The 26,899-nt window shown below is 51.2% G+C and overlaps 1 protein-coding gene across 1 annotated transcript; it reads right to left on the bottom strand.

Annotated features, from left to right (window-relative positions):
* Positions 1-25,684, bottom strand: PXDC1 (PX domain containing 1). The gene is made up of 5 exons (XM_037133138.2): positions 25,147-25,684; positions 14,998-15,089; positions 14,120-14,237; positions 5,244-5,355; positions 1-1,307 (listed from the first exon to the last, which is right to left on the bottom strand). The coding sequence occupies exons 1-5, from the start codon at positions 25,400-25,402 to the stop codon at positions 1,190-1,192; spliced, it is 696 nt and encodes a 231-aa protein (XP_036989033.1). The 5' UTR covers positions 25,403-25,684; the 3' UTR covers positions 1-1,189.
* Positions 25,685-26,899: the final 1,215 nt, after the last annotated feature.

The raw sequence follows: 26,899 nt of genomic DNA, 5'->3' as shown, positions 1-26,899 counted from the left end.
CCAGCCTGAGGGGTAGGGTTTGGTTTTTGCCCCCTCCTGGCAGAGAATAAAAAGAGGCACACCTTTATACACAAACACCTTACATCCATAAAAGGAGAGTGATAAATTTTATTTAATTAAAATAGATTAAAAAACAGCCTGTGTAAAAGAATTAGGATTCTCAATAATTTATATTATTTACATTAGCAAATGTTGGTCCTTAGTAGATACGGTGAGGACTTAAAGGAGAGAAGCACACTGAGCCCAGCCCCTCCCTGAGGGCAAAGGGTAATAGGTAGACTGAGTGAGTGGCTTTCTTCTCATTACCATCCTTCCATGTTAATATGGCAATTCCATCACTGCAAGCTGGGTAACCAGCAGGAGAAGTGAACCTCTAAGCCCGGAGTCGCTAAAGCACTGCTACCCTGAAGAGATGCTGGCAGGCCGGGGGGGATTCTTTTCCTATACTGGGTAATTGTAACTCAGGATCAGCTTATAGAAGCACCGGACAGTCAATGATTTCTCCTGTCCCTGTTCCCATTCACAATTCATACCCCCTTTGGCTGACACAAAACTATCACCAGATAAAAGATGAAAAATAAAAATAAAAATCAGACATTCTAGTTCCCAGGAACATGCTGATTACTAAACATACCCTGCCTATGTCATCAAAAACTTGGTGACTCAACCAAAATCTCACATGGGTTGTTCTGTGAGGTTGTAAAGTCCCATATGGTGGGGATTGAGGGGGTCCGGCTGGCCCTGAGCCACCGTACCTAGAAGAAGGCTTCTTTCCAGGAAGCAGTCACAGGAGAGGAGTAACCCAGCAGGACCCTGTGTGTTCTGCCTTTGCACTGTGACATCCTGCAGGCACTTGTGGCTCCTCAAGACACTGTGGGGAGTGAGGCCCAGGAAGGCAGAGACAGGCTGGCAGTGTGCAGTGGAGAGAGACCTGGACACAGCAGCTGGCTTCGTGGACTCCCGAGACCTGACTCCTGTTGTGGGAGACTTGAGGTTGGCCCTAACCCCAGAAAATTCCCACTGATCCACTCTCGGAACACCCGGCCCCACGGAGGCAGGCTGCTGGGGCGTGGCGGCAGCGCCCCGCTTAGTCAACACTGGCACCGCAGAGACCAGGCCTGGAGCCAGAGCAGCGAACAGCAGCAGAACCAGCAGTTGAGGGCTGGAGATGAAGGGACCCCCTGGAGGCTCAGTCCAAAATGTCCGTCTCAAAGGGAACCAGGTGGTAATAGGACAGATTGGTGTCATACGCTGCTGGGTCATCACCATCCTCCACCTCTGAGGTAAACTCACTGCCGTTCTCAAACCTGAAATGGGAAGGACAGAGGTGAGGGCTGAGGCTGGCTTACCCACCCCAACCTCCACCGAAATGAAGAAAGAACAGAGGTCGTTGGAATGAGGGCACTTAGGGATTGACTCAAACAGTACGGAGGGCTTTCCGTGATGCTCTATGACTGGTGGGTGTGGCCTTTTCAATGTTTGCTAAGGAAGTTTGGAAAGAACCATGGTTACTAATGAGGTGAAATGGACCTTAATGTAAAGACTGTCACAGCTTTAGTTCATACTGCCTTAGAGACTGCTGTCTACATTCTTTAGCCAGTAGTTATTAAGCCATTCAACCATTCATTCATTCATTCATTCATTCATTCATTCATAGAGTGATAGTTTTTCTCTGTCTAGGGACTGCTCTGTGTCAAGCCCTGGGGACAGAGCAGTGAACAGGGCAGACAGGGCCTGTCTTTGGAAGTAGGAGCTTGCCATGGGTTGGACCATGTGGACCACAGCAAAACTGAGAAATGCCACTGTGGTCATAGACTCACTACCTAACAATACCCTTGGGTCAGGTCACAGGGGAGGCAGAAGGAACCCAGGGAGGTGCTGGGTGAGGGCAGTGAGGTCAGTGGGGGGGGGGGGTTTCCTGTGTCTGATTAGCTGCCCATCTAACCCAGATGTGGCCCCCCAAACTAGAAAAAAAAGACTCCAAACTTTAAAGAATGAACAACAGAAAAAGAAGGGCATGAAGCACATGCTCCCCAGGAAGGGAGATGAGATGCTCCTTATGCTTTTTCCATCTTCCTCAGCTCAGGATCCAGGGCCCAGTGGACGTGTGCAGGCAGCTCCTTCCACTCGGCTCTCACTGGAAGCAGGAAGAGGCCTTTGGGTGCAGTGCACAGCATGTTGTGTGTCATTTCCTGCTGCCTGACGGCCTCACTACTAGCAGACTCTTATATGAGCTCAACTACACCTGGAGAGACCAGGAGGGCATGAACTGAGCAAATGGCCCTCTGAGGAGTTTCTGACTTGGCTACACTCGCTGGGGCACTTGCATAGGGGTGCAGAGATGTTGGTCTTGCCTTGCATCAAGAGGACACCGTGCAAAATCCTGCTAGCTTCAAACATAGGCCTGGAAAGATGCATGCTTCCTCCAAGTCTAAGCTGATAAAAGTAGGGTACAGAGGTGGCTGCAGGTCTGGGTTTTCCTTTAACTGCACAGTGAGGGGTGTGGAGAGATTCCAGGAAGGACTGGAGCCCATCTGGGTCTCCCCACGTCTTGCCCTGGGAGCACAAGCTACGGAAAAGGAGGTGGAGCTGTGACAGGAAACACCACGCAGCCCATGGAGCAGTGTGTCTCATGGTGAAAAGGCTGTCTCTCCAGCTTAATTATAGGATGGTACATTACTTTCCTCACAACAGCACTGGAATGAAACCAAAAGGGGACGCATCTTGGACGCAGGAAAAGGCTCAAGTCAGGAGAGGGAGAGGGCCACAGTGATGGCCAAGATGCAGCCCTGCCCAGACAGCTTCCTATCCCCTGGCTACACCTCCTGCTCTCAGGTCAGATGGACCTGAGGATCGAGAATGAAAGGGGAAGCTGGGATGCTCAGGAAAATGAGGAACCTTGGTCCTCAGCAGACCTGGCAAATCCCTCTGCTCCTAACCTGTGACAACAAAGTGAGGGTCACCTCAGTGGTAAATTTCCTGGGAGCCTGGCAACCCCTCCAGCCAACCAGATGGTCACCAGGTAGAGAATGACTCACATCCCCATTAGACACACCCACTCATCCTCTGAGTGCAGAGGGTCTCTGGTCCTGGGTGCTAGTACCTGCCCTCTCCAGGGACATGTGGGGAACACTACTTGGCTCCAGGGCACACTCCTAACAAGCAGGTCAGACACCACTGAATTCACAGCCTCAGGGCCAAACAGCCACCCCACCGCCAGGCCCCACCTCACCTACTACTGAGGACAGCAGCAGCAGCCAGGTGGAAAAGCCTCTAGTTACTGAAATGTCATCTCTCCATGTCCTCCTGACCTTGCAGAGTCACCACACATCATCTGCCTGACAGCTCCGTGAAGTGTGAAAACAGACTACTCCCAAGAGAGACACCAGCAGACCATCAGCTTGACTATGTTGCCCTGGGCCAGGCACCTAGAGAAGCACCTGGCAAGCCTGAGGCAGGAAGCCCTTCTAATAGGAGGCAGACATTTCTTCATTAGGCTTTAAGCTTTCCTGGGATCACAAAGGGTTTCCTTTGCCTTCCCTCCCTGCCAGCCAGGTGTCCTGAGCAGGTGGCCACATAGGAAGGCTGAGTCTACCCCAGCCATGCAAAGCTCTGGGCTAGCTGGGAGAATCATGAACCACCCCTGCTTTCTGTGTATTTCTCCTTTATAAAACTTTACAGTTGACCTAACTCTGCCATTTGGCCTCATGCCAGGGGGCAGAAGGACTCCCAAGGCCTCTTGAGATGAAAAAGGTTATCCAAGGAATGCTGTGGAGCCAGAGCAAGGACCCCACGGCAACTAGTGATGACGAAGGCCACCCCCACAATAAGCCCTAGCCAGACACTCCTCCCATGAAGTTAGAGGACCTCTCCTTTCCAACACTTACTTAATACACATCAATCTTGTACCCCATGATGCCAGCCCTGCATTATGACCCACAGGCCATGAATTAATGCACTATCCATATACACACACAGCAGGTGCAATGCCCTGTGTGTGCCATGGCAAGGCATGCAAAGGGACAATGGTATTTCAGAAGAAGACCAAGCCCTTGCCTCATCAGCCAACCCTCTTACGCTAGTGCTTCATGACATCACTGTGAATGGTTCTTGCACCGTCCACCCAAGAGACATCTGAGTAACTAAGAAAGTGGGAGCTGCTGGCTAGAGTGTGTTCCATGGGGCTCAGTCACGGAGCCGGGGGCCTGCAGAGGTGACACATCCTGGGGTCACACTTTGTCCTGCGGTCCACTAGCCCAGATGTGTGTCTCGACATGTGGGCCTGCCCTGGCCCATATTTATTTTCAGTCGAGGGGATGAGCTGGGGTGCCGAGACATCCCTCCACCCATGGGATGTGCTTCTCATGTGCCTCAGGGAGAGTCTGCACACCCAGAGTCACTAAAGCCTGGCATTAGTGGGCTCCTTAGTCAGGCATTTCATACTTACTACTTGAAGTCTTCACAATGAACACTGCGAGACCATAATTCAGTGGTCCAAATTCAAAGATTAACAGAAGCCAGGAGAGGATAAGTGACTTCCTGACATTCACACACCAGAAGAGCCCTGGGCTTGGCCTTGACAGTCAACAGAAGCCGAACTATGATGCGCCCTCAACCCACTGCCCTGTAATTCCCAAGAAGATGGCCGAATCACAACAACGATGAAGGCAGCTGTGCTTTGAGGGGACCCCAGGTGTGGGGCTTCCTAGACCACTAGAGTGGTCAAAGTTCTGTTAGAAGAGAAAGGAAGAATGGAGAAGTGGTGTTTCTGGCTGTCCCGCCTTCACTCATCAGACACATCCTCTCCCCCTTCAGAGCCAGCCTCCTGGGAGTCTAGAGAATTTCTAACCCTGCAATGTGAGGCTATAATGGAGGTGACACTTCTCCCCATCCTAGGAGACCAGGCCTTATGATCAAGGAGGCTTGTGGCCCCTGTACCCCCTTAGGGCCCAGCACGGACCATCCCTGAAGCCTGCCCACTTCTCCTTGACGGCCCATCACAGCTAGCCACCAGGGCAAAGGAAATTTGTTCCCATGAGCTTCATGAACCAAGGTCTCACTGCCCTCTAGAAAAGGCAAACTCTTTAAATAAATGTCTAACTACAGGCAGGATGGCTGCATATTTCTGGCCACACACAGTTATGGCCTACAGAGCTCTGCATGGCAATGAACCCCAGCCGCTGGTTCCGGCTAGCAGCTCCAGGATCCCATCTGCAAAACTACAGTCAAGTCAGAATACTCACAGATGCTCTGCTGGGTCCACACCCAGGTGCTGCTCTTTTCCGTTTGGTATACTGTGGTCAATAACGATAGTTTCCGTATTGGCTAAACAAAACCCATTTGACCTCATGATTTCTGAAAATGAAAACAGTAAAAGAAACATTCAGGAGGGGTAAGGTTTTGAAGTTTTGGAGTCTGGGGCTTACACCAATCTCCAGACCTCTCCCTCCACCCACTGCCCCATCTCCTCCACACTACGAGAAGGTGCATTCTAGAGTCCATTCTGGACTTCTGCCACACGGATTCAGGGGCTGACGCCACGCTTCACAGGAGCCACACTGGCTGAGCTGATCTATGCAAGCTAAGAGGCCCCCTCTCCCCCAGGAAGAGGGTCTGGTTGCCTGAGCTCTCTCCCCACACACCCTTCCCCATGCACTGAAAGCTGGAGAGGAAAGAGCATTGGGCTCACATCTGTCGGTCTGGGTCTGAGCCCAGGCCCGTGGCACGCCGCCACAGGTGCAGGTTTCTAAGCTCTCACCTGTGTCTGAGGAAGAGTAACACCATCACTGACTGCCCTGGGCTGCCCTGACCATTGAAGGAGATAGGCGTGCATTTTAAACCAAATGGGCGACTTCACTTTTTACTCTACCTAATTCTGTATAAAAATTGATTTTTTTCTTACCAACAAGCACAAAAGTGTGATCATTTAAAGAGGCCAACAAAAAAAACATCTTCATGTCTATGCTGGCTATGAATCATGTCCTTTGAGGACATGACTCTGGCTGTCCAGTGCTGGAAGGTGTGGGCATGGGATGTCTGAGGGTGCAGCAGCTGAACGGGCATGGGCGGGGAGCTCGGACCCTGCAGCTCAGCCCAACAACAAGCTCTATGATCTTTTAAAAATATATATTGTATTGATTGTGCCATTACAGTTGTCCCATTTTCCCCCTTCACTGCCCTCCACCCTGCACACCCCCTCCCATCCACACTCCCCCCCTTTAGTTCACGTCCATGTGTCACAAGTTCTTTAGCTTCTACATTTCCCACACTGCTCTTGCCCTCCCCCTGGTCTGTTTTCTACCTACCATCTATGATACTTACTCTCTGTACCTTTTCCCCCTCTCTCCTCCTTCCACTCCCCTGTTGCTAACCCTCCATGTGATCTCCATTTCTGTGGTTCTGTCCTAGTTGTTGGCTTAGTTTGCTTTTATTTTTGTTTTAGGTGTGCTTATTAATGATTGTGAGTTTGCTGTCATTTTACTGTTCATATTTTTTATTTTCTTTTTCTTAGATAAATCCCTTCAACATTTCATATAATAAGGGCTTGGTGATGATGAACTCCTTCAATTTGACCTTATCTGAGAAGCGCTTTATCTGCCCTTCCATTCTAAATGAAAGTTTTGCTGGATAGAGCAATCTTGGATGTAGGTCCTTCTATTTCATGACTTGGAATACTTCTTTCCGGCCCTTCTTGCTTGTAAGGTCTCTTTTGAAAAATTGGCTGACGGTCTGATGGGAACTCCTTTGTAGATAACTGTCCCCTTATCTCTTGCTGCTTCTAGGATTCTCTCCTTCATTTTAATCTTGGCTAATGTAATTATGATGTGCCTTGGTATGTTCCTCCTTGGGTCCAACTTCTTTGGGACTCTCTGAGTTTCCTGGACTTCCTGGAAGTCTATTGCCTTTGCCAGATTGGGGAAGTTCTCCTTTATTATTTGTTCAAATAAGTTTTCCACTTGTTGTTCTTCCTCTTCTCCTTCTGGTACCCCTATAATTTGGATGTTGGAATGTTTAAAGTTGTCCTGGAGGTTTCTAAGCCTCTCCTCATTTTTTATAATTCTTGTTTCTTCATTCTTTTCTGTTTGGTTGTTTCTTTCTTCCTTCTGGTCCACTCCTTTGATTTGAGTCCCTGTTTTCTCTCCATCACTATTGGTTCCCTGTGCATTTTCCTTCATTTCACTTAGTGCAGCCTTCATTTTTAAAATCTAATTTGCAACCAAATTCATCCAATTCTGTGAGCATCCTGATTACCAGCGTTTTGAACTGTGCATCTGATAGGTTGGCTATCTCGTCATCACTTAGTTGTATTTTTCCTGGAGCTTTGATCTGTTCTTCATTTGGGTGATTTTTTTGTTGTTGTTTTGACATGCTGTCATGTAGTGACGGGGGGAGCCTCAGGCATTCACCCAGGCGGGGTAACCCACATTGCTGTGTTGTGGTGCTGTATGTAGGGAAGGGGTCCAAGAGGGGACAATGCTGCTTTCTCTGCTCTCTGCTCGACTTCAGTCACTTCCCCCACTTCTCACAAGCAAATTGGGCCCTTCTGGTGCTGATTCCTACATGGGTGGGTTTTTGTACATTCTAGGCCCCCGTGGGTCTCTCCAGTGAACTCTCTTGTGAGGCTGGGAGTTTCTCCCGCTGCCTCGGCCCCCACAGGTGTTTTCAATCAGTGGTTTGAGGCTTTATTTCCCCAAGCTGAGGCCCTGGGTTGCTCAGTCCATCCTGCTCCCCAGTTGTTTCTCCTGGTTTATCTGCATGTGAACATGAGACCACCCAGTCCACAATCTGCTGCCTTGCCAGGTCTGCCTGCTGCTGCCTTGCCGGCCTTGTGCACCCCACTCCACAATCTGCCACCTGACTGGGTCCAACAGCCGCCGCCTTGCCAGCCTCGGCCCTCCAGCCACCTCCTTGCCACAAGTCCTCTCTGCCTGGATGCCCAACTCCGCCCCTCTTACTGGTCTGGATGAGTGTGTCTTCTTTAACTCCTTGGTTGTCAGACTTTCATACAGTTCGACTTTCTGTCAGTTCTAATTGTTTTTTGTTTTTAAGTTGCTGTTGTCCTTCTTTTGGTTGTGTGAGAAGGCACAGTGTATGCCTCCATCTTGGCCAGAAGTCCCTGAGCTCTATGCCTCCATCTTGGCCAGAAGTCCCTGAGCACTATGATCTTAAATGCCTATTCATTAATAAGATTTGCAAATTCATTGCTAAAATTTCCACTGGGCTTTCTGGAAAAGTGGCAGCTCAGGTTTCAGTGATTTTCTGCAGCGCCAACCCAGTCAGTCCTGCCTTCAGTGACGTCAGCACAGCATGCCCTTCCCAGCCCTGCCTTCTGGGCAGGGGCCCCCCAGGGCTCCAGCGTGCTCAAGAGCAAACACAGAAAGGCTGCAAGTCCTGAGAAGGAGCTCCAAACACCAACAGAAAGTTGGTGTGGGGGACTTCTAGGGTCAATTACGTTTCTAGGTACAAAAAGGTACAAAAAGATGTTTACCAAAGCCTCAGTGATTCTGAAGATGGCTAAACCTTAACAAGAAGGATTCTCTCACCTTTCAATTTTAAATGTATGGGAGCACTAATGTAAACAATAAAACACACACACACTTTCTTTAACTGCTTTAAGTCTGACTCAAATCTATCCATCTCAGGAACTACATAAGAGACTCATGTAAGTACAGCCAGCAGACAGCCCTTGCTCCAGTCTCCCATCCCCTTGCCAAGGGGATTTCTGGGGGAGAACCTCACAACTGAAAATAAATGGCAGTGCTTCAAAACTTCGCTAAACGTTACGAAGAGATGCCTTGTATGGGAACTTTCTAATCTTTCTTAAATGTGAAATTTGAAGCTCTAGAAAATGGAGTTTTTACCAGCCCTCGAGAGCAGGTGTGTAGTCAATATTCCTTAGTTGCCTAAGCTAGTCCTTTGTGCACAGAAATGTGGTTTAATGGTTTGCAAGGCCATCTGGGCCCTTGAGAAAAATCCAGTTCTGCTATTTATTTCTGGGGAGCAGACTTTTCTTGCTCAGTTTCTCCATCTATAAAATGGGAATGAGAGTGTCCATCCCTAAGGGCGCCAGATGCAGATTAAAGAAGATAGGATTTGTAAAGAACCTAGTTAAGTGCAGTGCCCAGGGCTTGATAAATGGTAGTTATTACTGCCATTGTTGCTAATGTCTTCATATCTGTTGTGTCATGCAAATAAAAAGAACCAAAACACCCTGACTGGTGTGGCTCAGTGGACTGAGTGCTGCCCTAGGAACCAGAGGGTTGCTGGTTCAATTCCCAGTCAAGGCACATGCCTTGGTTGTAGGCCCCATGCCCAGTAGGAGGCCCCGTGCCCAGTAGGAGGTGTGTGAGAGGCAACCACACATTGATGTTTCTCTCTTTCTCTTCCTTCCCCTCTCTCTAAAAATAATCCATTTTTAAAAAAGAAGCAAAGCAATGTTATAATTGCAAAAAATGTTATAGTATTTGAATCTATCTTCAAACACACTTAAAATGTAAATTTCTTAAAAATCAGTTTAGTACCTACAGCAAAAAAGGAGAGAATTACTAGCCAATTTACTTTAATCACATATTTGACTAATTCCATGAAATAGCTCGTTTTCAAGCTACATTTCTGCATTCACATTTTTCATATTAAGTAGAGTCCTGCTTTGCTATTTCTTCTTTTTCTTTACATTTTGAGCTAATTTTAGAATTACAAAAACACTGTAAAAATAGTGCAGAGTTCTCACGTATCTCTCACCAAGTCCTAATGTTAACATTTTAGGTAACTATGGCACAATGATCAAATGCAGAAAATTAGCACTGCACAATACTGTTAACTAAACATCTCCCTCACCAGCTTTTTCCACTAATATCCCCCCTTTTTTTGTTCCAGACCCCACCTAGGCCCCCTTGGTGCATTAAGCTGTGGTGCCACAGTGTCCTAGGAATTCTGACAGTTCATCAGTCTATTCTCCTCTCTCACGACTGGGACACTTTTGAAGAGGACTTTCCCTCAACTTGTCAGATATTTTTATGAGCTCAACTCAAGTGGCGCGTCCTGGGCAGGAATCCTGCAGAAGGACAGTGCATTCTCCCGAAGGCATCACATCAGGGGTTATGTGATGTCGGCTGGTCTTACCCCTGGGATGTGGGTCTGCATCGCCTGGGTAAGGAGGTGTCTGCCAGTTTCTGCAAAGTAAGGTTACCATCTTTCTCTTGATAGTTAAGAAATATCTTTTGGAGAGATCCATTGAGACTCTGCAACTCCTATTTCTCCTGGAACTTTTGTCCACTAATCTTAGCCTCTACCAATGAACCTTTTCTGCAACAATTACTGTTTCAGTGTTTGCCTAGTAGTGATTTTTCTTTTTCGACTGCAGCAATGTTTCATATGCTCTAACTGCCATCAGTCCTTCAGCTCATTGATTCATATATTTCTTTTATTCCTAGATTTGGTAAGCACTTAGATTAACATGGGATGAAGAATGTTTAAGACTGTATTACCCCCCCATCCCCACCATTACCCCCCCTTTAGTTTATGACCATGTGTCTCAAGTTCTTTAGATTCTATATTTCCCATGCTATTCTTGCCCCCCCATCTATTTTCTATCTACTGTCTATGCTACTTATTTTCTGAACCTTCTCCCCCCTTCTCCTCCTCCCACTCCCCCTGTTGCTAACCCTCCTTGAGATCTTCATTTCTATGTTTCCACTCCTGATCTAGCTGTCCTTTTAGTTTGCTTTTGTTTTAGGTGTGGTTGTTAATAACTGTGAGTTTGTTGTCCTTTCACTGTTCATGTTTCTTTAACTTCTTTTTCTTAGATAAGTCCCTTTAACATTTCATATAATAAGGGCTTGAACAACTGTAACAGCATAATCAATAAAAAATTTTTTTAAAAAAAGACTGTATTGACCCAAAGCATCACCAAGATAGTCCACAGTATTTCCTGACTGTCCTTGCTGAGGACCCAGGATGAGGATCATTTCTCACACCATGAGCGCCTGGCGTCACCTAGTGGAGTCCCTCGCCACTGCAGTCTGAACCTTAGGGGGCTGTGTATGCAGAAGCTAGATACTCCAAAGTCAGAGTGTGAAGACTAGTCCCTGACAGCCAGGGAGGCCAGTGCCCATCCCCATGCACCTCCTCCCTAAAAGTCCATGTGAAGAGCAAGAGAAAGTATTAAGATGTCTGTGGTGAGTGGAGGAGGAGGGGTTGAGTGAGTGGCAGCGAGCCAGGGCGGTTCCACAAATGAAGGCAATTTCACAGCATAGAGGTGGCGGTGGAGGAGAAGCCACAACACAAGCAAAGCCCAGCCCGGAAGAGGCTGAGGGTCTGCAGTGCAGGATTCTATGGTGACAAAATCAAAAAGGTAGAGTCAGCCAGACTCTGGCATGTCTAGAATGACTAGGGGACTTGAGCTTTATTTGCGAGAGTTTTGGGAAAATTAATGAGCCCAGGAATCAAGAGTTCTGTGATGACCGACCGCATCAGGACCTATCTGGGTCTATACTAGTGAAAGGGTGAGGCTCACAGAGACATGTGGATGTTCTCAGGGGGTGCCAGGTCTTAGGCTCAGGGCCTGGGGATCCCCAAATCCAGCAACACCTGAAACGTGGGACCGAGGCCAAAGGGCACAGGTTGCCCGTGTACATACTAGTTCTTCAAAGGGACGTCAGTGTTACTGCAAATACCAGTTTCGTTGAAAAGTGTTTGAATTTACCACAGTTCATTGTCTCAGCCTACTGATTTCTTCATGCAGTGAGTAATGAGAGTGCATCTTACATCCGCGGGAGCAGCCCCTCACACCTACACGCCTACATGCTAACTTGCTCAGAAAGAGGGCTGCCTTGTCCAGGAGCAAAGAAGTAAGGGCTGGGTATCTTCAAAGGGGGATCCCAGACTTGGTGCCCAATCGACTAGGACAGAGTAAGAGGAGGAAACCCCTTGCAGGCAGAGCCTCTTAGCTCCAGAACCTTCGAGAGGGACACCCCCAGCCTGCCACCTCCTGCAGAGATTCCTTGGAGAGGCCCCCCAGCTTGAGGCTTTTGGGGACATTTAAAACTCCATTGTTAGGCAGCTCCATCTGTTACAAAGTGTTCTGTGCAGAGCCCAAACACAGTGGTTACTTCTGCCCACTGCTATGTCCCCCTGGCAAAGCATGCTGCCCCGGATGACCGGGGTTCCTGGATGGCACACGGAGGTCACCACCCCTGCCTTCCTGGACCTGGACACTGCGTCCCTAGTCATGTATGCAAGGGCTCACTGAGGCTCATGTATGGTACAAGCAAAAACTGCTGTCTTCGGTCCTCACACAAAGACATGATAGCTCAGCACGGAACTCCACAGCTATCCCTGTTAAACTTCTCAGCACTCTCAGGTCTGTCGGGTAAACGCAGCTGCGCGTTTATCCACTTCACCAATGAGTCAGGACGCTAAGAGGACCGGGAATGCTCCAGGAGTTGCACTCCAGGAGTCACCCAAGCAGACGCACTCCGCACAGATCCAGCCTGCCCTCCTCACACTCTGGGGGCCAACCTGAAGCCACAGACTGGCTCCTGCCACCCACGCAGGCCCTGAAAAAAATGTGCTGCCCTATGCTCTCCTGTTTGCTCAGAAATAAGGAAAGCAAAACAGATATACCAGTGCCAGGACTCTCCCACTGAGTACTGAAGGACAGAAGCTTGCCCCCACTCCCGGTGACAGCATGCAAAACCCCAAACAGCTGACAAACAGCTGGAGCCCTGTCTGAGACCACAAGACTAGAGTCCACAGACACCCACTAGGATAAACAACAGCCACTATAAAGAAGGGTCTGGACACTAATGGTGCCAGCCAAGGAGGGCTGAGCCTCCCTGCTCTTCTAAGAAAACACAGGAAGCTACCGTAGGTAGATACCAAACGTAGCAGAGACACAGAGCCAGGTTTAAAACCCATCCTGCTCACACACAGTCATATCTAGAAACACCTTTCCCAGTCTGGGTTCCCAGAATTGCCTAACCTGTCCACCTCACCCAGCACACAAGTAGGACTCTCATTCCTGCTGTGGCATCGAACTCAAAAGGCCACTCTTCTACAATGACATCATCCCAACTTGTCCTCCTCTTCCTCCCCATCACCACGACCACCAATTTCTACTTAGGATCCAGCTCTGGGCTCTTCTCCACTCTCGTCTACTGACTCTTCCTCAATCAACTTCATTCCGAGTCCTGCCCCTCCACTCCTGCTCTTCTCTCCTTCCTCCTCCATTTGCTGACGGAATGCAGGCTGCAGAATCCCTCCTCTCTCCCTCCTACAGCTCAAGACATCCCATTGGCTCTCATGTTTAGCTGAGCTGCACTTCCTCCTACAACCGACTGCCTTCCCTCCCTCTCTACCTGGCAAACTCCTCCAAGACAGCACTCAAAGGCTACCTCTTCATCCAAAACAAGCTGACTGTCTACTGCCTGGGAAGCCCAGTACCTGAGACCCCCCAGGACAGAGCTCTTTTCTCTACAGAATGCTCCTCAGCAGCCTTCACCAAAACAGTAATAGCTGCAAAAAATAATAGTTTTCTAGTGACCTGTGCAACCCAGACCGTAGAAAACTACCAAAAGGGTGAAGTTGACGCTTCCCCTTCCTTTCTACCTGACCTCGCATGTGAGCTGGCCAGCCGTGACAAGTTGCTCTTACTGCTGCTAACCTTGCCTCTTTAGTTAATTTTTTAGTTAATTTATCAATGCTAATGATACCTAAACTGTGTGTGTCCCCTGTGGCCATGGCCGCCCTACAACTAAGAACAAATTCAATGCTACATTATGTGAACCATCTTACTTCAGCAGGCTGGATGACTGATTCCAGAAGTTTGCTTCAAAAATGCCTTGGTAATGTTTTCATCATTACACTATTTCTTAAGTAAGTTCCAGTTTATACACCAAACACCTCCCTTAGGAAGTAGGAAGAGTGTGAATTCCAGGTCAGGAAGCCCACTCTTTCCTAAAGGTCTGGTAACAGCGGCTCACCGCGGCTGTCAGCATCCCGCCAGGCGGCCTTTCCGGAGCCCGGGTGTGGAAGGCTTGCCCCGCGGCGCAGGCCACGCCCTGAAAACGCTCCCAGACCCACAGCAGCACTTCCCCAAGGCCTTCCCTGTAGCTCTTACCTGATATTTTCACCGGACTTTGAAAGCTGGGTTGAATTTTATGTACATTGTCATTTTTTAACACCTGATCCAGAGGAGATCTTTCAAAGAAGGTGAGCACAACTTCTGACCTAGAATACTGGGCAGAAATAGGTTAATTACTAAAAATTAATCCTTTGTGAGGCAGCCCAGCCTGATGCTAATGCCTCTGAGTTGTTCGGATAGCCCACAGGACTGACCACACGGAGGAGGCGGCAGTCACTGGACTTTTCACGTCCTTGTAGCTCCCCGTGGTGGGCCCCAGGGCCAGGGAGGCCATGGAAACTATGGCTGGTTTCCTCAGCTCTCCACACAGGCCCCAGTCGCACCATATCTCCCTTCGCTTTGTAAAAAACGATGAGCATGAGTGTGGACTCTCCCCAGAGGAGACAAAAGCTTACAAGAGTTAGGTGGTCTGCCTGACTCCAGTCCAGGTGCCCGACTCCAGTCCAGGTTCTTCATCACTGCCTCATGCAAAGCCTGCAAACTTCACTTAAAGGTTACCTGCCACTGATGATGCTAACACCCCCGTGGGCTCCCACGCTCCCTCTTCCCAAATACACCCAGCCAAAACCTGTGGGCTTCTGCACAGAGGCAAGAAAGCAAAGCCACCGTAGTGGAGGGGCCACACCCCCTCCTACTCAACACCTCCTTGGCCCGTCTTCCACTTTCCCAGGGAGAAAAAAAATAAAGCCACTGGAGCTTACAGGAGTCTCTCTTTCCCCTGGTTATATCCACCCATCTCCCTACAGCCAGATACTTCAGGAAGGGGCAAGCAGCCAAGAGAGCAAGCAGGCCAGTTATTTGAAAGCTGGCCGGATGTGCCGACCTCCCGCCCAGCCCAGACCTGCCGCACTTACTTTGCACGGCATGCTTATGATGGCCTTCAGCAACTTCTCCACCTCGTTGAGCCTGGTCTCTATATCGTGGGCATCCTTTATGGCAACCAACCCTATAATTGAGACAAACACGCCTAAAATCAGAAAAACGGACCAGGAAATGTGCTCCTAAATTAAATACAGACATCAGGCATCCCTTGATGAAGATGCTAGCCCAGTATTACCGTGCGTGGAAGGCCTCTGGGTGTGTCTGCTCAGCCTCATTCATGTATATGCAGCCCACCCTGAAAGCCCTGTTCTAAACCTCAGGCTAAGTTTCAGAGACCAGTGAATGATGAGTGTATGTGGGCGACACCGCCCGCCCAAGAGGAGGAGTCTGGCAGGCCGGGGACGGCGACGAAGTGGGGCAGGCAGGAATGAGCCGCGGACCAACCATCCAGGACCCCTCCGAGTGGGTCAGCCTGGGCCAGCTCCATGAATAGCCTGGACTGTGCCAGAGCTCAGCCTGGGACCACTCAGCGGCCACCAGCGTGGTGGCTACAGCCAGAGGAGCTTGCCCAGGACACACCCACTTCCAAGGACGCAGTGGAAGAAGGGACTCGCTCTGCTGGCCACAGGCCCATCTAATTGGAGGCCATATTTAGACATTTAAATGCTGGGTTTGGAAGGAAAAAAATCAGGTTTCTACCCAGAGAAAACCAGTGGGGCATGACTCACAGCACTTTCCAGGAATCGGAGCCTTTACCCTTGTTACAGTTACCCGAAGTCCTGCGTGGCTGTCAGAAAGTGTGGCATACTGCTCCTGAGATGCTGTGGCCGCAGCACAGAGTTGAGGAACTTCCCGTGAGCAGTGAGGAACACAAACCTTCCCATCACTGGCTCTGTACATCGACTTCCTTTCCTAAGGAAACCTGCCTCTTTCACGTACTTCCTTGGACCTAGGAAGACAGCCCGTGTGAGCCCGGACCAAGCCACACAGGCCGAAATCTCAGAACTACTATTACTTACTGAATCGGAGCTCTTTAGAAGAAGTTCTGATTCATTTTTTTAAATAGGAGAACGGGTTGTTTGCTTTTTAGGCAACTCATTGACTGAGTCTACATAAGTGATAAAATTAACTTCCTAAACCACATATTGAAATTAAGAGGCCCACGGTATACGGTCCCTGGAAACCAGGAGCAACCCCAGACAGAGGGGGAGGGCATTTCTGATAGCCCGGGCTACGCGAGGGGATCCTTCACAAGGCCAGCTCAAATCAAGGCCAGAAATCATTCTCTCGACTTCCTAAAGCCAGGCCATCCTGGGTTCGGGCGCCCCTGCTTGACCCGCCGACTCTCTTCAGCCACAGGGGCCTAGGGGACCAGCTGGCAGATGTCCAGGGAGCAGGGGTCCCAGGGGTGGGAGGGTGGGTCACGGCTCGAGCACTGGGAAACCCCAGGCCTCATCCAAACAGCCGTGCACACACCCCAGCACAATGCCCTGCTATCGCCAGAGAAAAGGACTGGGCCACCTTGTGCCCTTCCTCCCCAGGTTGCCTGACTCCACCATACCACCCTGCATGCTGAGGGAGACAGGGAGGAGAAGGAAAAAAAATGCCAGATTCTCGGGATGCTTGTTCTCCAGGCCCTGAATTCCTCAGAACAGAATTTCAAATACACACACACATGCACGCACGCTTTGCACCAAAGTCCCTCATGAGAACCTGAGGGTAGGTAGGAGATGCCTTTGGTTCATCTCACTTCTATCAGCAATCAGCACAGAGCTGGACACATGCAGGGGATTCAGTGTTTGCTGGCTGTTTTCTGACTGAATAAAGTTGCCTAAGATAACACAGAAGTCAAGTATTAGTTATCCCCCAAGTGTGTGCTCCATCCTGCTTGCAAGGTAGTAATGTGGCTCACACTTATCCACTTCACATTCAGCCGGACTCCAGCCAGAACCAACCAGCCAGCAGGTTCCAGGTCACTGGTCTCACAAGACAGCAGCCCAATGAGGGCAAGATGGCACTCAGTGAACACAGTCACTGGCCTCGCTGGTTTGATCTTATTTGTGGAAGCACGCAGAACCACACTGCTTCCTTTCACCTGCCCTTAGGTTTCCGAAGGAAGCCAAATGGTCCTCCTTGGGAACAGAAACATGCTTCAAAACAAAGGAAGCCGAGGAAGTATAAATGGGGAGAGGAAGACACTGGAATCCCTCTCTGCAAGAACACAAATGACAGTTGGTTATTTTTTTAAATTCTGGGCTTTTGGTTGGAGCACTGATTTTTATCCTTTACTCTCCCATCCTGGCTTCCCGAGTGACAGTCAAGCTAGAGATATAGATGGGTTTTCTGAAGGTGCTGCCCCCTTTCTCCAAGGAGTCCCGCCCACGTGACTGACAGGGGCACTGGACTCTCCCCTGGGGGGGCCTCAGCTGATTGAAGACGATTCATGAAGTGATGGATTCAACTGAAGTCACTGGAACCCACCTAACAGCAGCAGGCCAGGGGCGAGGGACGCTACACCTGCATCAGCACCACAGCCAGGACAGCGTCACTGCGAGGCAGAGACCGCAGGGCTGCCCACAGAGGCTGCCTGGCCCAGCACAGCCTCCAACCCAGACAGGGGCCATGAAGGACTCCCCAATTCTCTAGCAGCTTCGAACAGCCTCACCCTCTTAAAGCTCCAACATGCTGGCCAGGTGGCCCAACTGGTTAGAGCATCGTCAGGTGAACCAAAAGACTGCGGGTTAGATCCCAGGTCAGGGCACAAGCAAGAGGCAATCAATGGACGTTTCTCTCCCTCTCCCTGCCCCCACACCTTCCCCTCTCTCTAGAATCAATAAGTATGTCCTATGGCGAGGATTAAGAAAGAAAACGAAACATCTCCAACATCCACTCTCCCTCCCTTCCTGGGCCCTGAAAATCACCCAACTCTGATTGTTTTAAGTGTTTCCCATCGGATGGTGGGTATGTTAAATGTGTGAGGAAATATTTTTTTAAACATAAACAAACCCCAAACTGCTCTCTGGGACCACAGTTTAGGAATAAAATATATCTTCATTTTTAAATTTCTAATTGTTCCCTACTCACTGGGGTTCCTTCCTTCAGGTCCCTCAACACCGCAGCTGGGGAAACCATGGAGACCTGCTGGTGACACCCAAAGGCCCCGACAAATCCCAAAATGCCAGAGCACTGAGCGGTGCGGGTGCGAGCGAACCCACAGGTGGGCTGCTGCATCGTTTTTCAGGGACAGATAACAGAAACGGGGTGCCTGTGGTACTGCTGCCCCAGACAAACTCACTATAGGGATCGGAGTGGGTTGCTTTCTGGCTGATCTCAGTCCTCTGTGGCCCGGGAGCTTTGATTTTTTAGCAGCTGACACAGCTTTTTCAAATACCAATTGTTTACAATAAAAGTTTTAAACCTTCTTTTAAAACAACGTGCTTAAGCCCTGGCTGGTGTGGCTCAGTGGATTGAGTCCCAGCCTGTGAACCAACGGCTCACTGGTTCAATTCCCAGTCAGGGCACATACCTGAGTTGCGGGCCTGGTCCCCCAATGTGGGACGTGCAAGAGGCAACCACACATTGATGTTTCTCTCCTTTCTCCCTCCCAGCCCATCTGTCTAAAAGTAAATAAATGTTTCTTTAAAATGTACTTAAATACAATAATTTAGGGTTATCTAAAATTTGGGGGTTTGCACTCCAAATATTAGGGATAAAATGAGAATTTCATGGGAATCTTGCCTGGCTCAGTTTTACTAACTGAGATCACCATAATAAATACTGCAGGCAGCAAAATTGTCGTGAATTTGCAGTTGAACAGAAAAACTCGAACACCACTTGGTTGGGAGGCTGCCACTGCAGAACTGGCCAGCAGGGGGGGATAGCACTCTGTGAAAGCCGTGAGGTTTAATCCAGTGAGGAGGGTAGGAAGGGACATCCACTACCAGCCACATTAAAATTCTTCTATTAGGAAGTTGACTCAGTAGATTTCACAGCCCCCAGATATTTTTCTGATTTCTGATAAAAACATAATCATTAATATAACCTCAATGTTTAGGATTTCACTCTACACAATTCGTGATATGAAAATCTTATCCAGATTTAGCCCCAATTAAAATTTTGAAACCAAAAGACTGATAACACAATTATACATCAATTTCAGTGTGCCTGTTTTACATTCATTTGAGGACTAAAATCAGCCCAGAGCACCCAGGGTAGGGGTGCCTTTCTCCTCTAAACTAGTGTAGCCTTGGAAATGGAGAACACAGATGTGTTTCTATCAGTTTTGCAATTAGCTACTGTGTGCAAACACAAACACCTGATTTATTCTGGGAACTGGAACTGGACGTGCTGACTTCAGCACAAAAACCTACCAGTGACAGCAAACATAAATAAATCAGATTCCTAGTCTTAGAAACCTGGTCCAAAGTCCCGTTGTTTTCAGGAAGTGGAGGCGCTGAGCAGAACACCTCAGGGAACTGTCCCCAGGCTTCCTCCGAGCACAGACTTGGGAGACCCGACCTAACCTGAGTGCCTCAGCTGCTATAATTCTGGGAAAAGAGACAGGAGGCTTCTTGGCTTCGGTGGAGAGGAAGACGGTCCTTTCCAAGTCAAATGAAGAAGTGTCCGTTACCCGGAAGTCTCAAGAGGAGACCCTCACGACAGAGCCCTGGGAAAATTTTCCGTAAACTGAACTTTCAAGTCAAGTCAAATAATAAATTACATTTACAGGTTTTCTTTTCCATTTCACATATGTGTCCACCGACACGCACTGCATGGAGAAGCAGATCGCGTGGAGGAGACAAGGGACAGGGGGTCTCCTTGAGTGCTTACGGGATGCACTCATATATTCTTTACAGGCTGAGCACAACACAAATGCTAGGGGAAAATACTTCAGATTTTCTAGGAAAAGTTTCTGGGCTTACTTCCTAAGTGTACCTGCTCTTTAAATAGGTAACATTCAAGAAACGGAGACTAAGAAATGACGAGCTTGAGGACATTAAGAGCGGCTGGCCAGTGCCTCGCACACTTAAGCATCCCTGGAACCTGCGGCCACTGCCCTCGATCTCTACCCCTCCCACTCCCACCTGCTACACACAGGTGGTGCCCAGCTGGTTCACCCTCCCCTGCCGGCTGCCCTTGCTCAGTGATGCTCGCACCTGACCGTGAGCGTTGGGAATGCGGCTCCAGGTTAAATTCTCTGCATCTTTCCAAGAATGAGAAGCAGGGGCAGAGACAGGGGCAGGGGAGACAGACGAGGCAGAGACAAAATAACACTTTCTCAGGGCCCAGGAAGGGGGTGAGAGGAGACATTCTTCCTTCCTCTGCTTCTTGCAATAGCTATGGGATGCTCCCTTGTGTGAATGTTATTTTCTCATGTGAGGAAATGTGTTTGACTTAGAAGTGCTGATCTTTACTGTGTCTACCCCTGAATCCCCCCTTCTCCAGGCCTCTTCATTATCCTCCCACTATAAGAAGAACTCCCTCACCAAACATGTTTAAGAAGCCATTCACTGAGCCGGTCTGCCTTAAAATATCAAAGGTGTTGAGGGACCACCACCCCATTCCAGGATCTCACAGCAGGAAGCACCGATCGCTCACTCACCCCAAAGTACTGCCTGCCCTCCCGCTTTTTGCCAGGAAACTTAGCAGGTGTGGGAGCTGCCGTAGCCAACAAGCCGGGCAAGGGCCATGCCTCCCCAGTGCTTTCATGCTAGCCAGGAGGAGGGATAGGAGGTGAACACTGGCCATAGTGAGTGGGGTGTCCCCTGGGAGGCCAGGAAGGCTCAGAGCAAGGAAGCCACCCTCTCAGGTTCAGAGGTGTGAAGGAAGGGGCTGAGGAAGGGAAAGGAGGAACAGGCTGCGGGATCTGAAGTACAAAGGCCCTGAGGAGGCCCGAGTGGCTAAGGCAGGCGTAGGGAGGGCTGAGACCAGCAAGACGCCACATGACAGGGTTTGCCCGTGGTAACGAAGGGCAGCCATGGCCTCCCATGCAGGCTCTGGCCACCAGAACCCTGTTCACCTGGCAAGTCTGTTTCTGATGGTAATGCACGCCCCAGCCCCCAGTTTTTCACAGTAATCAGCCCCTCACGAAACTGCCCCCTGGAGCACAGTCCCTGGGTCTGACCCACAAGAAGCACCAAACTCTAGTCTCTGCCCCAGTAAAGCCACAGGCCTGGTCTATGGGAGCCCCGCTAAGATGATGGAGGGGAACCCTTTGGGTGCACTCTCTTTAGGTTCTACCACCATCCCTGCCTTCCCCGGACAGGAGGATGGAGGGCCACACCTGGTGAGGGCGCTGCCAGGCGCGGTGGGCCGCGCTCTGGCACCTGCTCTCCCTGGCTGTTGACTGTCCACAATGCAAAAACATCTTTCACCTTTTAACAAAGTGTTTTTAAAAAGAGACAGCAGAGAAATGTGAGGACTAGCCTTCTTTCAAAAAGGGAAGGGGAGCTGTGTCCCTTAGGCCCATCCTGGGAGCAGCCAGGATGCTACAGTGGGTTCAGGGTACTGTCTGATCCAGAAGCGGAACCAAGTTTCTCCTTTGAAATTTGGTGGGAAGCACCACAACCAAAAGCGCCAGCTACTGAACCACCTACATGTGTTCCTGGCCGGCTCCTTCTCTAGCTGAAGGGTTAGCTCCGGTCACCTGGTGCCCACAGCACAAAGATATCTGATGGGATGAGATTCCTGGACCGTGAACCAAACTCAGACATGTGGCTACTTACACAGAAAGGAATGGAAATAAGGACAAAGTCTGGGGGGCAGCAGGGTGCAGGTTTGGGAAAGATGAGACAGAAGGAGGAGAAAGAACAGGCTCCAAGGAGGTGGGCAGTCCCAGCACCAAAATGGGGTGGCAGAGCGAGCTGGGGGCCTGGGAGAGCACCTGGCCCCGGAGCACCACACATGAAGAGACTCAGAACTGGCCTGTGCTGCAGAAAGGGTGCCTCAAATCCCCGAGAAGCGAAAACTGTCCACTAGGAAGGGCAGGATACCCTGAGGTGAAGCTATGCCAGGGTGGGGGTTGTATCACAGGCGAGGGGCCGGCTCACCCAAGCACCCACCAGGCTGGGCAGAGATGGCCTTTGTGGCCCTGATCTGCTGCCCAGACCCATGTGCACTGTGCACTTTCTTCAGCCACATGGCAGGTAAACTCGGTGACTCTGCAGTGGGTCCCCTCCATCAGATGGTCTTCTCCTAGCTGGTTCTGGGATAGCACAGAGCTCCTCCCCTCTCTGCCCTCGTGAGAGTAAGGGGCCAGGCTCAGGGCCTGGGAGCAGAGCACACATCTCCTTCCACTGTCAGGGTTGTGGGAGGCCGGTGGGTGTGTCTGTGTCCACACCTTCCTGATAATACCCTGGATGCCTTAACTCACCCCTTGGGTCTCAAATCTAAGAACAGACAGTCTACAATGCCCAGGTAGATCAATATATTCAGTAGTAAAGGTGAACACAGACGTGCACTAGTACCACACAGGCTCTCAATGAGGGGCCTTACTTGGAGAAAACGCTGAAGTGCGACACTCAAAGCTGGGCCCTTCACCAGCTCCTCTTGCAGGCTTCCTGTCTCAGTGAATGGCAATTTCACTTCTCCAGCTGAAAGCGTTGCTTTTGGCCCAACACTCCTTTGCACCCCACGTATGGTCTCTCAGTAAATGCTGTGCCTCTCCCTTCAGACGTGTATATTGGTGCTTGACCACGTGTCACACCTGCTCTGCTGCACCTGCCACAATGTCCCAGAAACTCCTGCTGGGCTTCCCTCCGGAGTCTCTCCCAGCACAGCAGCCGGAGTGTGGTGACAGATCAAGCCACTCCTCTGCTCCAAGCTCTCCATCTCTTCATAAGAGTCCAAGTTTAAGTGTGATTTGCCCACTCTGTGCCTCCCTAATCGACTCCTACTACACTCTCCACTCCGGCCACGATGGCCCCCTCACCATTCAGTCACCAGGCAACTGCAGGCCTCAGGTCCTTTGCACGTGCTCTTGCCTCTGTCTGGAATGCTCTTTCTTCCCCAGGCAGCGACGTGGTTTGGCTCGCTCCCTTCCTTCAGCTCTCCAAAGACCACTTCCTGTGGGACCTTCCAGACCACTCTACCCTTACTGCTCCCACTACCGATAGCTTCTTTCCTTGCTTACTTTATTTTTCCTGAACATTTATCACTATCTAAAATATTTTTTTACTTATTTTGCTTGTTACTAGATTTCTCCCAACCACATAAGAATCATGAGGGCGGGGATTGTGTGTATGTGTGTGTGTTGTTCACTACTGTGTCCCTAGCTCCTAGGATGACACCTGGCACATGGAAATGAGGTGGACTCTTTTTTTTTTTACATTATTGTGATGTGTTTCACTTTAAAAATCATTTGCCTGGACTTCAAAAGATCTGACAAAGGAAAAGGACTTCCCTTAGGATTATACATAAAACTTAGATGGTACTTTGGGAAGAAGCAGCTTACTTCCATGCAGAGAATCAAGGACTAAATGGAGAATTAAGGTCACCCCTACCCTGGTCCCAAGCAGTGCTGAGCCAGCTTTTATAGAAATCTAGCCAGTTCCATCGTGGGCTGATATACAGTCCTTTAGCCCCTGGCTGGGTTGCTCAGTTAGTTGGATGGTCATCCCTGCACACCAAAAGGTTACAAATTCAATCCACAGTAAGGGTACCTACCTAGGTTGTGGGTTTGATCCCCGGTTGGGGTGTGTATGAGAGGCAACCAATCGATGTTTTTCATATCCATGTCTCTCTCTCTTTCTCTCTCAAAAGGCAATGAAAACATGTTCTCCAGAAAAGATTTTTAAAATTAAAAAAGCAAAAAACAAATAGCAAACCCAAGGAAAACTGCTGCCATGTTTAAAATAACACTGAACTATCTCTAGAATGGCTATAAATGTGAGAATCCGGACAGCAGAGAAAACTGAGCAGTGAGCTGTCTCACTCGGGGCCTCCAAACTTGCTGGCTCTGGGAGGCTTCCAAAAACGATGGTCTGCCAGAGGATGTCCTGGGAGCTGAGCTAATGGTCCATGTGATTCACACTCTGCGGTGGGGGGCCATCACCAGGGGTAAGCGGAGGTTATCTTAAGGCCTCAGGTTGACCAGCAGCTAAGACTTCTCCCAGGCCATCCTCAGCTTCAGTAAATGCCTCCAAAGTGACATCAGGTCTCCCCTTAGAGGACTGCAGAAGGGAAGGCTTCTGGGTGTCATCCAGATGCAGGTGGTCACCCAGTGTGGGTAAAGGAACTGCGGCTGCTCAGAAGCCCTACAGACTTTCCTGGCCCTTTATTCCGCCCTCTGCGATCCTTCCCATCTCTACCGGAGTCTCTTCGGCCCTTCCTCCCCTCTTTCAACCTCCTTTGCCTGGCCTCCAAAAGGCAGCCTGTGGGATGGGCGTCAGCCAGGCAGTAGGAAATGGGAAGCCACAGCAGTTTTCTGAAAGCTTGAGTCCCCAAGAGCCAAGACCAGTCACAAGGCGAGGGAGGAGAACGTTGCAGTTAACCAAATCCGAATGTGGACCCACCCTTGGGGTGGGGACCCGAGCTTTCCTCTGCAGCTGCCCGTAGAGCTGCCCCTCCCAAGCAGTGACAGAAGGCTGCGTGGCAATTCGCACTCAAGCTCCTCTTTCGGCGAAGAAGTCGAGGCGCGGCCCCTCCCAAAGGACGACTCAGAGGGGCAGCTGCCAGACACGACGCGACCCCCAACTGGCCACTGTCCTTAACTCTTCCCAAACGTTTCCCCAGCCCCCTCCTGCCGCCGTCTGGACGCCGCAGGGGTCGAATCCCGCGCTTCTGAAAGTGCGGAGGGAGCCGATTACTAGTCCGGAGCAAGGGCTTAGACTGAGAAGAGTGCGGGCCACCCCTACACTGGCCGCCGCACCAGGGCTAGTCAGTGATTCGTCCTAAGTGACTGTCAGAGCACATATCCTGGTGCCCTCGGCCGGGAAAGCTTCGGGGTTCCTTGGGCTGGCTCCTTATCCTCTTACCACTCTTCAACTGGGAGCGGAGGATCGAAGTGTCCCCTGCCCCGTGCCGGGGATCAAGGAGAGAGCCGCAATCTCGGTTTAAGTAACTTCCCATTTGCCTTCCCCTCTCCGTTTCACGCACTTTAAAACAATCTAGCAACCCAGCCTCTCCCTAGGACCCCATGGAAGGCGTACCCGGCCCCACCCCGGAACCCGCGGCCCCCGCACCTTGGCGTAGCGGCGCGCGCGCCAGCTCCGGCCGGTCCTCCGGGAAGGCGTCCCGGAGCCGCTGCCACAAGCGGCCCAGGTCGGCGAAGCTGCGGTGCAGGTAGAGCACGCTTCGGTCCGACCACTCCGTGCGAATCTCGAAGAACTCCTCCTCGTCACCGCGCCGGCTGACGATGAGCCTGCGAATGCCGTTCACCCAGCAGCCGCGCACGAACATATTCACGAGCGAGGTGCCCTCAAACACCGCCGAGGCCATAACGCGCGCCACGCATGCCCCGGCCGCCGGGGCGCCCTCGGCCCCCGCTGCCCGCCAGCAGGAGGCGCGTCCGGGCCGCTGTGTGCTCGCTGTCGGCCGGGGGTCTGTCCGGGATCCGGGTCCGTCGGACGTCGATCTCCAGTCCGCCCGGACCCAGCGCACGCGTCCGAGACAGCGCGGCTGGAGTCGCTCGGGGCGGGTGAGCGGCGGCTTTATAAGGCTCTTCCCACGGCGGGCGGCGCGGTCGTCGACCTCGGGGCCGCGGCAGGTCCGCTTTCCTCCGCTTTCCTCCGCCTCCGGGTGCGAGGGCCTGCCGCGGGACGCCCGGCGAGGAGGTGGCCCTGCCCGCCGGACACTGCCCCGCGCCGCCTACGCCCGAGCCCGCGCTGTGGGGGCCGCGTGGGCCCCTGCGGGCGGAATGGGGGCTGAAACCGGAGCGCTGGGCCCCGCCTCTGCGCCCCCGGCCCGGCCCCGGACCGCCCCCTCCACTTCCTCCCCCACCGGCCAGTGACTGGACTGGAAACCGGGAAGGGAGGGCGTGGCGGGCCGACGCTCGAGGGTTCTCGGAGACTTTTTTTCTTGTCTCTTCTGGGTCCTCCGGCGCGCTCTGGGCCGGGGACAGCGCGCCTCGCCTCGCCCACGTCAGTGCTGGGACTTCACTGTGGCCGGGCCGGAGCTGAAGTGTGGGTGGGGCGCACGAGGAGGCTTCGGGCCACACTCCGAACCCGGGACTCGACTCGCCGGGCGTGGAGACTGTTTGCCTCGTCCTCTTCTTCGCGCCGCAGCCCCTCCGGAGAGCCCGCGCCCCGTCTCCGCTTTCGCCCTGAGTTTCCCCGCCCCGTGCGTCTGTCCCGGGTCCCCCACTTCCCGCGTCAGTCCCGCGTCCCCCCCGCGTCCGCCTCGCGCATTCCAGTCGTGCCACAGCCTTGTCCTGGCCAGGACGCTGGCTGCAGACTGACGGGGACACGGCCGGAAAGACAGATACGGGGGCAGGCCCCAACCAGGGAAGGGGCGTCCCCTAGGACCTGGGCCCGCAGCCGAGGATCATCCTCTAAAAGGGGAAGGGGGGCCCCTCTGCTAAGATGTACGACAAACTGATGACAGGGACGAGTGTCCCCGAGTGAGCAGGTAGCCTTTTGTGAAACAGGGATTTCGAGAGTCCAACTGGGGGTTTGCCCACATAGGAAGAAAACGGGTTCACAGTAACTGGGATTCATTCACAGCCTCAAGCCGCTTAGGCTGCTCCTAACTAGAAGATGATTTCAAGAAATTGTTTAAGAATTGAATTTGATTCCAGAAGTATCACATCGCTTGTTCTGGGCAGGGGTGGAAAGAGCCAGGGCCAAGCCCTACAGCGCTTTGCAGTTACACAGTCTCCAAAGCCCCACTAGGGCCCAGGCCTTACTACGGATCACTTAACTCAATCCAGACACATCGCCACCGCCAGATTTTATTCAGATCTGCGGATATATCTTCAAAGCTCACCATCTAGGTCTA

This window comes from Artibeus jamaicensis, unplaced genomic scaffold (assembly GCF_021234435.1).
Source record: "Artibeus jamaicensis isolate MK-2021 breed Jamaican fruit bat unplaced genomic scaffold, CSHL_Jam_final contig_482, whole genome shotgun sequence".
Lineage (NCBI taxonomy): Eukaryota > Metazoa > Chordata > Mammalia > Chiroptera > Phyllostomidae > Artibeus > Artibeus jamaicensis.
Note: the sequence above shows the minus strand (reverse complement) of the source record. Positions and strands in the feature narration are given on the sequence as shown.